Here is a 13,361-nt window from a genome sequence, read left to right as displayed (position 1 = left end):
GGCCCCCGACTTCCAGCAGCTCTTCCGGATCCGGGGATGAGTACCTGGAAGTGACTGCCAGGGAGTACTACCGGCTACAACGGCCAGAAAAACGCAGACAAGCGTCCATCACGGGTAAATCCACCGATCCAAAAATCCTCGTTATAAAAAAATGCAAATATCAGATGAACTAACCTCTGCGTTTGTCCTCCCGCTCCAGGCCAGCGGCTCTTCCGGATCCGGGGATGAGTACCTGGAAGTGACTGCCAGGGAGTACTACCGGCTACAACGGCCAGAAAAACGCAGACAAGCTTCCATCACGGGTAAATCCACCGATCCAAAAATCCTTTTTATAAAAAAAATGCAAATATCAGATGAACTAACCTCTGCGTTTGTCCTCCCGCTCCAGATTTCTTCAAGGTGAAGAGGAGGCGGCTTCTACATTATAAGGGCTCATCCCGGCAGTAGGAGCGCCGCGTCGACCACGTGTACATATGTAGCATTGAATACATATATTCGATATACTGTTTTCTTCGGCTTTTTCGCTATACTGTGAAATGATATATTACGTGCACTCTTACGGACAACAAACGGACCGGGGAGAGGATTTTTCAAGCGGCGAGCTCGCCTTGCCTCTCGTAAGAAGTTTTGATAAGATGAGTTCCTCTTCCTGGCCCCCCGTGCCACACGGCGTCGTCGTTTCACACCCCCACCACGAGGTCAAAACCTCACCCGGGGTATAAAAAAAAAAAAAATCGAAATAGCGCGCTATTAATTTGCTCCAGGTTTGTTTGAGATCAATGGTGGAGGTTCAACGATGAGGTCATGTGGTTTGACGAATAATTCCAATCGTAATAATCATGACTATTTATTTATTTTTACACGATGCTAGATCGTATTGAAAAAAAAAAAGACCCACAATGTGTAAAACGACGTAAAAGAAGATGTTTGTGGATCCGCGTGCCATCGCCCCCAAAATTGTGTGATTATGACTCCACCGTTGCCACGAGGAAATTTCTATTCAACAACACGACGCAAAAAAAAAATCACACTCTGTACTCGCTTCTAACTTTGTATTCTTCACCTTAAGGGGTATATAACAACATCTTTTGCATTTTGGCGGCAGTCCAAGACAAACCTTACTTAGTTTTGGGTTATTTCCAGCTTGACGCTTTTGAATCATGTAGCATGGAAAATGTAAATGGTATGTTCTCTGTTGAAGATTTTACCCGCAAACTACACGATTCAAATTTATGGTTTTAAAAGCTATAAGTTGGATGAACCCCTCACTACCTCAAATACACAAAAAAAGTGTAAAAAAAAAATGCAGCTCAGGTTGTTTGCCTCTGTTGAGTCAGTCAAGAGAAATTGAAGTGGGGGTGGGGGCTGTCTTTTGTTGTTGATTTTGTGGTCAAAGTCGCAGCGCTCAGTTTCACGTCGGGTAAAAGAGTCAGCGAGGGGCTCGGAGGAGACCTGGGGGGGGGGGCACTGCTTTTGTTGTCACTCACTTGGCCTTTGAGTTGCTTTGACAGCCGAGTGGGGGAGGGAGACGCGAGATTGTCTGAGAAAATGCTTTGGAGCCCTTTTGAATCAAGGCTTTTTTTTTTTTAATGACAGTATCATGATTAATTATCAGCCCCCACTCCCCCATTTTGAATCCCTCAATTTCTCTTTGCTGATTCAACCGCCTCACTCACTGCAAGAATCATTCTCTTGGTTTTAAAAAGGCATATTTCAGAAAACTATTATTGCAGTAGCGTCTACCTTTATATGTGTGTGTGTGTGTTTGTGTGTGTGTGAGAAACATTTACAAGCTTCCGGTAAAGACAAAAAAAAAAAAAACTAACTTATTCGGAGTTTATATTGTGTTTGTTGAGAATGATGAAAATCCCTTTTTTGTAGCTATGACTAATTGTGTCATTTCTGAAATCTTTGCACTACAGAGAGCTATTTTTGTATTGTAATCTTTAAAACAATAAATACAACACATAAAAAAAAAAAAAGTTAAAAAGGACAAATCTTTTGACTGTTGGGCTTTTTCAGTTTCTCACATTTCCCGCCGGGCGCAATTTCCTTGTTGCCGTTGGCAAAGACTCAAGCGAGCCTTCATGCAATCTTTGCTGTTCCAATTTATTTGATGCAGCTTTGCCAGTGTCTTTATTTTTATTTTAATTTTTTGTTTTGCATTCTTGCATAAATGTATGATAATCATTGTATACCATTTGTCATCATGTCGGACAGAGTCATACATTTGTCTGGAATTGTTGAAGAGATTCTGAATATCGCCGGGATTTTATTCCCTGTGCTCGAATGAATAAAAATACTTTTATGGATTTATGAAATTGGAGCCGGTGTGGGATTTCTTCTGCGGTGTATGGCACCGCCTAGCGGCTGGAAAGCGATACTGCACATTGGCCTCGTTAGGTCATTATTTAGTTGCGTGGTCGTTTTATTCCCCGCCCCCTTTTTTTTTAGAATTAGACAAAATATTTGTTGTTTTAATGGCAACGAAGAGCAGCGAAATCTCACTCGAACGGACGCAGTTCACAAATGTCTTGACACGCTAAGAGCTTGTTTGGTGCCTTCATGAAGCCACGCATTCAACTTGCAACGCCCATTTATTTAAAAGAAAAACGCTCTTTTACAGATTCGAAGGTGCTGAAATGAACATATAAATAGAGATAAAATAGACAGGAAAATAGGCGCACTTTGCAGAAGTTACACATTCTCGCGCCTGTTTGACTTCGACCGAGGTATTTGTGGATGCTCATTGCCACCACCCCCGCCTCACCTCCCAGAACAAAGTTTCCGAGTCGTCAGTGGCATGACGCGTGTCGACCGCAAGCATTGTGCACCCAATGAGCTTCAGTTCCCGGGACAAGTGCTGGTTAACATCTCATTTAAGTCTCCGATGGCGTTAGTGTTGCAGTCGTACGAGGAAATTGGAATGCGGGCGAAAACAAAGCGAGGACCGAAACCCTTCAGTGAAAGGACACTTTGTACCTGATTAAAAGAAACGGAAAAGGCAAAAGTTGCCCACTAAATCTCTAGCCTTTGAGTGCATTATGGACAGAATCTATTTCGGCATTGGGCAAGCGTGAATCGAAGATGCCTCCAAGTAACACCACAGTGCTTTTTTTTTAAGTACATACAACCATTTCAATGATTTGTACATGATGAAACTGCTTTTGCAGTTCCCGACAGTCCAATTGTCAATGCTGAAGAAAATGCGCACGCTGAGTCTTTTAGAGAGGATGCGATCCCTCTGGTCGTTCTTCAATCTCCACCGAGGGGGTTGGAGGAAGAAAGGCAAACTCACCGACTTGAGCCATTTTCTTTCAAGTACGTTGGAGGAGCTCCAAAGAGCCGATCGCCTCAGAGCTGGTGATGCCGCATCTGCCGCTCTCTCCACATGGCCCGCACCTCCGTTGCGATCAGGGGAGAGATGAAAAGAATGCTGCCCCCTGTCTGCAACATTAAGAACGGGTCATTTCTGGCAGAGCGCACCTTGAACCTTAACCACGGAAATAAAAAAACTGTAAAGGCGTGGCGCTTGTAAGTAATGTAAAATGCCTTTGCTCAATCAAAGGTTGGCCAAAAGCGCGTCAACTATCTCCTCAATTGTCTTACCATGACGACGAAGAAGTAGAAGACGGCTATCCAACCCAATTTGCTCTCAATGAGAGACACCAGGTACTGGAAAATAAGATTCACGAATGAATCCAATTCCGCTTCATTCCAGGACCCACAAAGTGATGAAACGCAAAGACATACTTGTCCTCCGGCGGCTCCGATACTCCCTGTGCCATCCACGATGCCGGTGACTGTGGCGAGAGCCTCCCGGCTCCCCCTGATGGCATCCTGCCTCCCCAGGTCGGCGGAGATGGCCGAGCTGATCATGTTGGACGGACCTCCGATGAGGAAGCCCGTGATGGCCAGCAGGACGGCGTTGGCCGTCTTGTCGTCCGGCGAGTCTGAAATGCGTGATGGTAAAGATTCGGGAGGTACTCGCTTGACGATGGTTCCAACATTTGTGAGTTCAGTGTTATGGATGGCGACTTAAAAAAGGTCACGTGGCATGAGAAGGCATGCTCAACGTACATACCTTTTTTTTTGGGGGGGGGGTTGTATTAAGAGCCAAAAAGTGAGTTGTGTGCAAGGGAAAAAAAGTGACTACTCACGGCTGTACCCCACCAGAGAAGCCATGGCAAGAGTAAGACTTAAGGCCAGCACTGGGGACCGCTTTCCCATGATATCCGTTACCAAACCTTGAACGGTTCCGCCTGACATAATATATACATAAAAAAAAAAAAAAAAAAAAAAGTGGGTGGGGGGCGACGACAAGATTTTGTGATGTGCAAACTCAAACTCCATGATCCCCGCTGGTGCAGCACTCACCGATAATCCCCCCAACGTCATACCACATGGCTAGCCGGTCAGCCTCGACTTCCTTCCAGCCGTAGTTGTTGCTCAGGTAGAAAGGAAGCCAGAAGAAGAAGGAGTAGTTCACCAGCTTCAGACACGCGTACGCCAGTGAGTACTAAAGCAAAGAACAAACAAATGGGTTAAAGCTCAGTCGGGAAATCATTAGCCAGGAAGCGCTGGAAGCTCACCGGCAGAACTCCGGGCAGCCAGAAGGCTTGGAAGAAACCCACGGCTTTTGGGGACTCTTGCCCAGGTTCGTCCTGACGCCGCACCGAGCGGTAGTGAGGCTCGTAAGCATCCTCCTCCGCTTCCTCGTCGCTCATCAGAGGCCTGTGGGTCTCCGTGTCAACTGGGCTGAGTCCCGTCGGACAATCACTGCTAAGACCTGACACGCACAAATCTTTTTCGATGAGCGACGGAAACGAGGTGTTGCAAAAGAGGATCCGCCACCGCGTGCTCCTCACCGACTTCATGCGGGGAGGTGAGCAGGCCGAAGAAGAGCACAATTCCGCCGGCAAACTGCACCACGGACGTGACCAGGAAGGCATACTTGCAAAAGAGGACACGCGCAACATCCTGATTCATCAAGTTTGGATTTTCAAAGTTGAAAAGCTGGTCAACGTTATTTGTAGAAAAGAGCAAGAGCAACACCTAACAGATAATTCTGTAAATACTCTTTTATGATTATGATAAATGTAACCCCCCCTCAATTATAGAGTATTTATTTAAAAAAATCAAACTGACCCAACAGTGCATTGTCAGTTTTATCCGTGTCACAGTTAAGCAGGAACTGCCTACAAATGATGGATTCAAATACATTTTAAAAATGTTAAACGCAGAGTGTGTCACGAAAAAGCCAACCCGCTTTCCTTACCTCGTAGCCGTACTTGAGCACGCTGGATGCCAAGAAGGCCCCAAAGATGTTACCCACCGACGCGCATGCGCTCCACAGGCCAAACAGGAAACCGCGCCTGCACACCATCACAAAGAACGAGCGTTTCATTTTGAGCACCGCCCCCTCAAGACAAATACAATGACTGCCGCAAATGATCTTTACAAGTCCTGTTGCTACGCCTCAATGGCATCTACGTAGGAGATGACGAATGGTCGCCATTGTGCCAGTGGATCCCTCAAGACGTGTGTTATCAGAGCAATCGCGCGCCCGCACGCACACACACCCAGTCTTGCCGAACCAGTTGGCCATGACAGCCACCACGCAGGGCCAGACGGTAGACTGCAGCAGGCCGTTCAACACCCACAGGCTACAATAGAGGTAGACGTTGTAGATGTGGAGCCACTCGGTCAACGTGCCAAACACAAAGTTCTGCGGATACACAGACATTCCACGGTGAACAAAAGAAAGCCTTGCATCCGTCCGCTGCATCCGTTGCCGAGGTTCAAATATTGCGGGCGGTCCGCGATGACCAGGGCTCAATGTACTCAATGTACAAACAGGGATGAGACAAAAATACCGGACAGTAAAACGACACCAAGGAACGTTTACCCCTCGGGACTAAGAAAAGCATCAACGATATGGGAAGAGTATTATACCGTCCGAGCCCACTCACCACAGCCGCGGAGCCGCACAGGCCGAAGCACAGCACGTAGCGCAGGTTCACCCGGTCGCCTATGACGCCGCTCAGATACAAACCCTGCATGGAAGGGTTATTATTGATTTTTTTTTTTTAATGACGTGTGATTTGTTCTTAGAAGCATCACTGGGTTTTAATCTGCCTCACCACAGCATAGGAGAAGAGGAAGATGGAGTCCAGAGCGCCCAGGAAGAGCGTTGCCTGCTGCTCATCGGCAAACAGACGGTTTTTCTCCCATGTCTGCGACAAACGAAGGCGCGGGTTATAAAATGAGAGCCCCCGTTCGTATTTTGAAGAAAAGAAAGAAGAATCCGCACCTCGCTGGGCAGGAGAGCGGGAGCGCTGCCATTGCGAGGAGAAGGCGTCCACTGGGCGGAGATGCTCACTTTTACATTGCTGAACGTCTTCCTGGAGGCATGCAGGAACACATAGCTGGGACGGGGGAGAGAAAAGGGATTTCAATTCATTTATATAACCATGACTGGAAGGCTTCACAGCATGAACACAACCAGCACGCCTAAATCAAAGGAAGGCACAGAAGGACTATAATAAACCCGTTTGCGTTTGTATGAGAAACCCCCCCAAAAGTAAACAACCACTTTTTTTCCTGCTACGCCCATTGGAAATCAATATACATAGTTCACACTATCCTGACAACATGTGCCTCAAAGCCTTTTGACCCGCACGAATACCTTATGTGGATTCACACTTTGTTTTGAAACAGCATTCCAGAGGTCCATGGACATACATACCAAACATAAAACACCCACCTGTCATCCGCCTACCAGTAAAAATAAGACACCAAAAATTCACAAATTACCTAAAAAATGTGAGCAGGAACGCAACCAGGTGATGATGGGTGTACTGTGACAGGTAGCCACAGCATGAGGGAGGCATCACAGGGGTGACCGGTGAGAGGAGGAGAATTTGGAGGTTGGTCCTGGGAGGTGGGGATCTTCAGGGTGCTGGGAGTGGGGGGCGAGGAAGGACGGGAAGGGAGTTGAGCTAAAAGGCCGGGCGGTACAGGCACATCACAGGGGTAGATGGCACGGTGACTGGAAGGAGCAAAGGAAATGTTAAACGCTGCTTTGGAACACCAGCTTTCAATTTCCAAACAGTTTTATTTGTGTGCGTCCAAGTTTCATTTCTTGTAAGAAAATGTCATTTTATACTCTCTCACTTGCACCAGGAAGTGAAAGCAATAAAAGTGCTTGCTGTCCATGTGGCTCACTCGATGTAGCAGAATATTTCATGAAAGTTAATTGTATTATTGTGTGACTCTGTTTCATTTGTATAAAAAAAAGACTTCTGCTCTATCTTGCCGTGTGCAGGAAATGACAGCCATAAAATGCGATTGCGTGTGGCTTACTGTACCTTGAACGCACCACCACTCACAATCAACCGTACAAAATTCGCAATGTTTCATTGACGCTCTTTTAAAGAAATCGTTTATTTGTTTATTTACACACACACACAATGACAAGCCCACTTGGTGAATTTAAAAGGGTACCACTTGGCCGCCTAACAGGAATATGTTCGTTTTTTTTTTTTTTTGGTCGGGGGAATTAGAAAGTGCATACACGTCGAATACTTATGATGTGCCTCGTTGGATGACCAAGTGAGGATTTTAAATGTCGAGACAGAGCCCTTATTTTCACCATCATCCCTTTCCTCGGAAAACAGAAACAACCCACAACGAAGGAAACGAAGAAGGAACAATTTTTCTGGACCGATGGCAAAAGAAAACAACGACGGTTCTTACCTTCCTGCTCGCGGTACAGCGTATAAGCTAGCAGGTAGCGCGCTTTGGCCATAAACATCTGTTTACCGTGCGGCCACGTCATTGTGACGTCACTGCGGGGGTTGCGCGTGGCTGGGGGGCTATCGCCGCCAGCAGGCCAGGGGTCGAATTACATCATAAAGGCACAATTATTTCTGCATTAAAATGTAGAGGTTGCCACGGTATTCACGCTGTACAGATTCTTGTGAAAAAAAGGAAAGACTTTAGTAGATTACGAATTCAACACATTCACCTAAGTAGAAAATTGAAATGTACTTTGGTACTGTACCAAAATGAGTATTTTTTGACTGTCCGTTTTACAGTAGCCATATCGATAACTTCATCTCCGCGTGCCAAATAGTTCTCTCCCTTCTATTTGCTATTTTCATGCTCATATTGGGAAGGAGGAAAACAAACACGCAAAAAAGATGCTAAATTAACTGCTGAACAAACTAAAACAAAAAAAACCCCAAAACAAAACAAATAGCTCACCTGTATGTGTTTTTCAGATTAGCCGGGAGGATGTTTCTTTTTAGGATGGTGCAGGACCAACCGTCAAATTATTTCCGGAGCCAACATCAAACAATTCTTTTACGCAAGGCCACGGATGAGGAATCGTTTCCTCCTCAGAATCTGTGGCGTTATAGTTGTTTACAAATGCAGGCCTATCAACGATATTTGAAATTAAATACATGAATGGGGGGGAAAAAAGCGCATTTAATACAGCTTTAATTCATGTAGCCTGCACGTGACGTGTGCAACCTCCCTAGAGAAAGAGAGAGCGAGTTCAGGCTCTGTGCAGAGCTTGTGAATGACAGTAGATGGATGTGGTGGACCAAATGAATGGACCTAGGAAGAAGACTCCTCTTGGAAAGCAAATGTCGACAAGTCACAATGATGGAAAATTTTAATGGAACATCCAGGGCGTCGAGTCCTCTTTTTTTGCACGAGGAGAGGTTATTGCACCTGGAGGTAAGTTGAACCCCTGTCATCCTTATTTTTGATTTAATTTGACCAAATAGAGCGTTAAGTACTCATCTTGGGTTTAATTGAAAACTTTTCCTCATAATATTGAAGCCTGCAATCGGGATGGCCCATAAATATGCACTTGAAAACAGAAAAATAAACAGCTCCCATGGTAGGAAAAGCAAAAAAATGCATACTCAAGTTCTACTAAAGGTGCACAGTCATCATAGTGGCAATTAATAGTGTCAGAAAGGCCAGAAAAGCAGAAGTGGACAGTTTCCTTATTACGAAAAATAAACACCTCAATAAGTGAATCCAGTGCTTGGGAAATAAAAACCACATTTGCCTTGCGGTCGCCACCGTATCCATTCAAGAACAAAACGTTTTGCCAATTAGGGCTTCGAATTTCCTCCAGTTTATTTATTAAAACATAATAGTTTGCTGAAACGGGCCACGGTCCAACTATGTGTTTATTTTGCAAAGGCCGATGAGAGGAAGACGCTCGAGGTTCACAGGCCTTTCCAGCCGGCTCCATTTTCCCACCGTTGCCGGAAAGGGACGATCTCAAGCGTCTCAATGGGGAGTTCAGGGCCCTCTTAAAAGTCTGTTCAGCCTTTTAGCGGCAGAATATGCAAAACGTCAGATCTATTTATAGTGCACGCTTAGAATTGTTTGTTCTATTTAGGCTGGGGTGTGCAAACATTTGGATATGTATATGCGAATATGAAATATATATATGTACAAGTAGGTGTAAAATAGTTTTTTCCCCCTAATACTTAAAAATTCATATTAAAAATACCCCAATATTTAATCAGAAAAACAGTTGAACCACGTTGTTTGTTGAACCACTCTTTCTATTTAATTAAGTGATTCGTTCACACACAAGTAGAGGGCGCCCACGTACCACAAGTGGCATTCCTGCCATATTTTGAAAATCCGTCAATCAAAATACTTCTTGTTTCCCAATCTGTTTAGGCCAAAGCAGGGTTGTCACTGCAGTGAGAGAAGTGCTGTCGTCCAAGAAGCTTTGAGTAGCGTTGCCTCACAATGGCTCACCGGAGGCCCAATTCGGACCATCGAAGCGATGAGAAAAGACTCCTAGTGGGCAACAAGCTCCCCGTATCCGGCAGCGGTGGCAACATCAAGGACAAGATCTCGCTTTGGGAAGGAAAAGAACCATCACAGTCATCCTCTGTAGGCTTGAAAGCTGCAGGTGAGCAGAGTGAGATGGAAAGTGTCAAGAAAGTGCAAGGTATGAAAATGCATCACGATAAAGACAACATGGGTGAGGAATCGATGCCACCGGTTGAGAAAGAGCAAACCGGGGAGGAATGCAATCGAGCCTACGAGGAACAGAAAGAAAACGTGGAAACGTTTGATTTAAGGCCTCGTTCGCCTCCGCCGAAGGACCAGTTAAAGACATCGACCGTGACAAAAACATTACAACAAAGCAACGAAGATAAGAAGGCAGTATTCACACTTTTTAAAAAGCTGGACGCCATGGGGGCGAATCACGGGAAGACTCCGCCGGAGCTCGGGAACTACTTCAGTCCGCCGAGCAAGCAAAAACAAGTGGAGGGGAAGAGGAAAGACAACGCGTCTCCCCCTGTGAACCCGCTGCCCAAACCCAAGCGCACCTTCCAGCATCCTGCTCCTAAAGGGCAGCGCAACCTTCCCCCGCTACCCAAAACAGGCACGAGGCCTTTGCCTGCTGCTGACAAGGGACGACAAAACCACCACGACAGGTGAAAAACCACTGTAAAATTTGCAATTCAAGTCAATGTCAAACTTCAAAAAAACGTGACAAATGGCACACATCCAACACACAAATACGACAGTACAGTATGTACACTTAGACTATATTGAGCCAGCTCATACCTTTGCATTTCTTTTATGGTCTGCGCTATACTCATACTTTGCTATCGTTATTTATGAAAAAATAATTTTTGCTTTTATTTTATTTTTTCTAACAAAAATCTGTGGTGTTCCGCAAGGTTGTATCATTGGCCCCCTGAAGTTTTCTGAATAAAATATTTAGTTATTTATTCATAAAGTATGATTTATTCCAGCGTGCTGTCTGACAGGAAAACACTCGAGCATGAAGACATTCCAGCTTCGAAGCGCTCACTGACTCTGGAGCATCACTACGAAGACATACTGGGTAACTAAGCATGTTGCGACGTGTGGACCAGATTACCTGCAACCTTGCTTTCCAAATTCTTCAATGACGTGAGTTGTCTGGTGTTCTTCCAGACAAAGAGAACCCGTATGAGGACATCGAGTTGGAGAGTCAATGCTCCCAGCAGTCTTCTTTGCCCTCCTCTCCTGGTGCTGACACAAGCAAGGTTCCGACACAATCTCATGAGCGTATTGCCTCTCAATCAGCGGGTGGGCCGTCTTGTCGTGTAGTGATGGTTTCTGTAATTGCAATGTGTTAATGGCGGTGTTAAGTGGCATGTCAGGCAAGTTCCCACTCAAGGCCAAGGTACCAAATACACGGCTGCATGGACTTCAATCCACATTCTGAGAGTCCTTCTCCCCAGGCTTCAAGGCCCGGCTTTTTTAGGCAGAATTCCGGTCGGAGTTTCAAGCTGCTGGACCTGCGTCGGGGTCACCGGCTGAGCGGCGGTGTTGCTTCCCCATCCCAGCTCAGTCCCCCGTCAACCCCGACTGGTAGCCCGTGCTCATTCTCGGCCCCCTGCAGCCGCACCCATCGCAAGATACCAACGGTATGTCGAGTATAATAATTGGCTTGATTCTACTGGAATTATAAAATTCTGTTTTGCAAGGTGGTCCTGAGGATCAACAGCATCTTTGAGGCTCGGATCGGGAAAAAACATCTACGCAGGATTTATCATTATGCCGAGACCAGCTCAGGGAGAGGTGATGACTTTTGGACTGTTCATCTCTATTTAACTCGGATTGAAATTGACGTCAAAGTGCCCTTGTGGCTCCCATTAAATTGGCAATGCGAGCCCAAAGGCATTTTGACATCAGTTTCAGTCGACAGCAGGGGAAGGTGCCGAACAGAAAGAAAACGATAGGGTCGGTAGACAGAATATTTTACTTTTACGGTTGTGTTCGCAGTAACCGACGAAAACAGTGATTCCGAGATTGACCTTGAAGAACGAGCCAAAGGTAAGGAACATCGCTGAAGAGCTTTGCAAGTTTTCCTTCATGGCCTTTTTGTTCTAATGCAGCCCACCAGCAAAGGCTGGTCTCGGTGCAGTCCATATTGAGCCCACCGAGCCACACTGGGCTCCAGTGCAACAGTACCAAAACCAGAAACTCGGACAACAATCACCACCGGCGGCTCTTTGAGTACTTCCTGGTTGTGTCTCTCCAGAAGGCCAAAACCGGTGGCCATTATGTCCCTGAAGTCACACAGCAGTTCCCGCCAAAGGTCAGAAATTATTTGTTCCATATTTGGTTGCACCCTATAATGTCATGTTGTTGCTTTTGTGTTGCAGCTGGAACGAAACCTCAAATTCTTGCGGGAGACTGAGGATCAGCTTAAGATGATTCCCAAATTTTGTTTCCCGGATGCGAAAGACTGGGAGCCGGCAGACAGCTACCCGAGGTAAAGCCGTGTCTTATTTGTCTTCAAAAAAAAAAAAAAATCATCAACGCGAACATAAATGCCGTATGGATGTACTGTAAAAATCTCTCTAAAAAGTTAATATCAGGGGTGGGCAATTAACATTTTTAATTCAGTTTAGATTTGTATGTAGTCAAGTTCGGGTCTAATTTTTTTCTGTCGAAACATATTCAATTATTATCTATTCACACATGCATGCGTGCTATTGCTCTGTATGTCTAATCCTTTTTACTTTGCACATTAAAAATCAATCATTAAGCTAGCCAACATAAACCAAAATCTCTTAATTTGTGGTGATTATGTGAGCGCTCGGTGGGCCAGAATAAAAAACAGCATGGACGATGTGTGGCCCCTGGGCCATATTTTACCAACCCTTGGATGATATAATCATGAGCAGCTGTCTATTTTTAAACTTGTGCAGTCATAACACGGCAATCGTGGCGTTCTTGTTGTATTTAACATGACTCATCCCTCCCTAGTGAGATGTTCTCGTTCGCATTGACCGGAGAGGATGGGAGCAGGAGGTTCGGATACTGCCGCCGTTTACTGGTAAATAATAAGTGTTTGAAAACAATAAAATACGAGCTGCCAGTGAACAGGAAGCGGCCGAATACCGACGATCACGGCTGAATAAATAACTGTGCCAAAAATGTTGGCATGCCTGTGGGAAAACAGGAAGCGTATGTCTGGGAAAGTGTGCATGGAGTGTGCACGTGTATGCAGCATGAAAAAAAAAAAACGGCTTCATCTTCCCTGCCTGGGAGGCATTCATATAGCAGCTGTATAATGATGTGGAATGTAAAAAAAAAAAAAATTAAGTATTGGAATTCTTGCAAGAAGTCCCCACCCCCCTCCAAAAAAAAAAAAAAAATCATCTCCCTTATACAGTAAATGTCTTCCTTTCAGCCTAATGGTCGAGGAAAACGTCTACCAGAAGTCTACTGCATCGTCAGCCGGCTTGGTTGTTTCAAACTCTTCTCCAAGGTAACGTTCTCAACATTGGAGTCAACCGCCCCCCCCC

General features: G+C 45.4%; 2 protein-coding genes and 1 long non-coding RNA gene across 7 annotated transcripts in view; 2 read left to right on the top strand and 1 right to left on the bottom strand.

Annotated features, from left to right (window-relative positions):
- Window positions 1–8: 8 nt before the first annotated feature.
- LOC109523765 (uncharacterized) lies at window positions 9–1,284 on the top strand. Its single transcript, XR_002169838.1, has 2 exons — window positions 9–114; window positions 389–1,284. It is a non-coding gene; the product is annotated as an uncharacterized LOC109523765 (long non-coding RNA).
- Window positions 1,285–2,158: 874 nt separating this feature from the next.
- The window catches only part of slc37a3 (solute carrier family 37 member 3), an 11,483-nt gene continuing 280 nt past the window's right edge, over window positions 2,159–13,361 (bottom strand). The window contains exons 2-16 of one of the 3 annotated variants that reach the window (XM_019883069.1): window positions 10,940–11,160; window positions 9,799–9,949; window positions 6,817–7,051; window positions 6,314–6,428; window positions 6,144–6,236; window positions 5,973–6,056; window positions 5,583–5,728; window positions 5,279–5,375; window positions 4,869–4,953; window positions 4,593–4,804; window positions 4,378–4,519; window positions 4,161–4,262; window positions 3,754–3,953; window positions 3,610–3,675; window positions 2,159–3,447 (exon numbers count right to left, since the gene is read on the bottom strand). In XM_019883069.1, coding sequence (XP_019738628.1) covers window positions 3,355–3,447; window positions 3,610–3,675; window positions 3,754–3,953; window positions 4,161–4,262; window positions 4,378–4,519; window positions 4,593–4,804; window positions 4,869–4,953; window positions 5,279–5,375; window positions 5,583–5,728; window positions 5,973–6,056; window positions 6,144–6,236; window positions 6,314–6,428; window positions 6,817–6,893 — 1,512 coding nt within the window. In that variant the 5' untranslated portion in view covers window positions 6,894–7,051; window positions 9,799–9,949; window positions 10,940–11,160 and the 3' untranslated portion in view covers window positions 2,159–3,354. Of the gene's footprint in view, window positions 3,448–3,609; window positions 3,676–3,753; window positions 3,954–4,160; window positions 4,263–4,377; window positions 4,520–4,592; window positions 4,805–4,868; window positions 4,954–5,278; window positions 5,376–5,582; window positions 5,729–5,972; window positions 6,057–6,143; window positions 6,237–6,313; window positions 6,429–6,816; window positions 7,052–7,758; window positions 7,858–9,798; window positions 9,950–10,939; window positions 11,161–13,361 lie in introns of those variants that run through there. The other 2 variants (XM_019883087.1, XM_019883079.1) reach the window with 2 other exon arrangements.
- The window catches only part of LOC109523698 (DENN domain-containing protein 2A-like), a 7,000-nt gene continuing 2,123 nt past the window's right edge, over window positions 8,485–13,361 (top strand). For 2 of the 3 annotated variants that reach the window (XM_019883040.1, XM_019883058.1), the window contains exons 1-10: window positions 9,542–10,487; window positions 10,827–10,903; window positions 10,996–11,087; window positions 11,286–11,471; window positions 11,532–11,625; window positions 11,830–11,880; window positions 11,943–12,145; window positions 12,213–12,322; window positions 12,820–12,889; window positions 13,247–13,324. In XM_019883040.1, the coding sequence (XP_019738599.1) occupies window positions 9,790–10,487; window positions 10,827–10,903; window positions 10,996–11,087; window positions 11,286–11,471; window positions 11,532–11,625; window positions 11,830–11,880; window positions 11,943–12,145; window positions 12,213–12,322; window positions 12,820–12,889; window positions 13,247–13,324 (1,659 nt within the window). In that variant the 5' untranslated portion in view covers window positions 9,542–9,789. Of the gene's footprint in view, window positions 8,749–9,541; window positions 10,488–10,826; window positions 10,904–10,995; window positions 11,088–11,285; window positions 11,472–11,531; window positions 11,626–11,829; window positions 11,881–11,942; window positions 12,146–12,212; window positions 12,323–12,819; window positions 12,890–13,246; window positions 13,325–13,361 lie in introns of those variants that run through there. The other variant, XM_019883048.1, reaches the window with a different exon arrangement.

The sequence above is a fragment of the Hippocampus comes genome, unplaced genomic scaffold (assembly GCF_001891065.2).
Source record: "Hippocampus comes isolate QL1 unplaced genomic scaffold, H_comes_QL1_v1.1 scaffold528, whole genome shotgun sequence".
Taxonomy (NCBI): Eukaryota; Metazoa; Chordata; class Actinopteri; order Syngnathiformes; family Syngnathidae; genus Hippocampus; species Hippocampus comes.
Note: the sequence above shows the minus strand (reverse complement) of the source record. Positions and strands in the feature narration are given on the sequence as shown.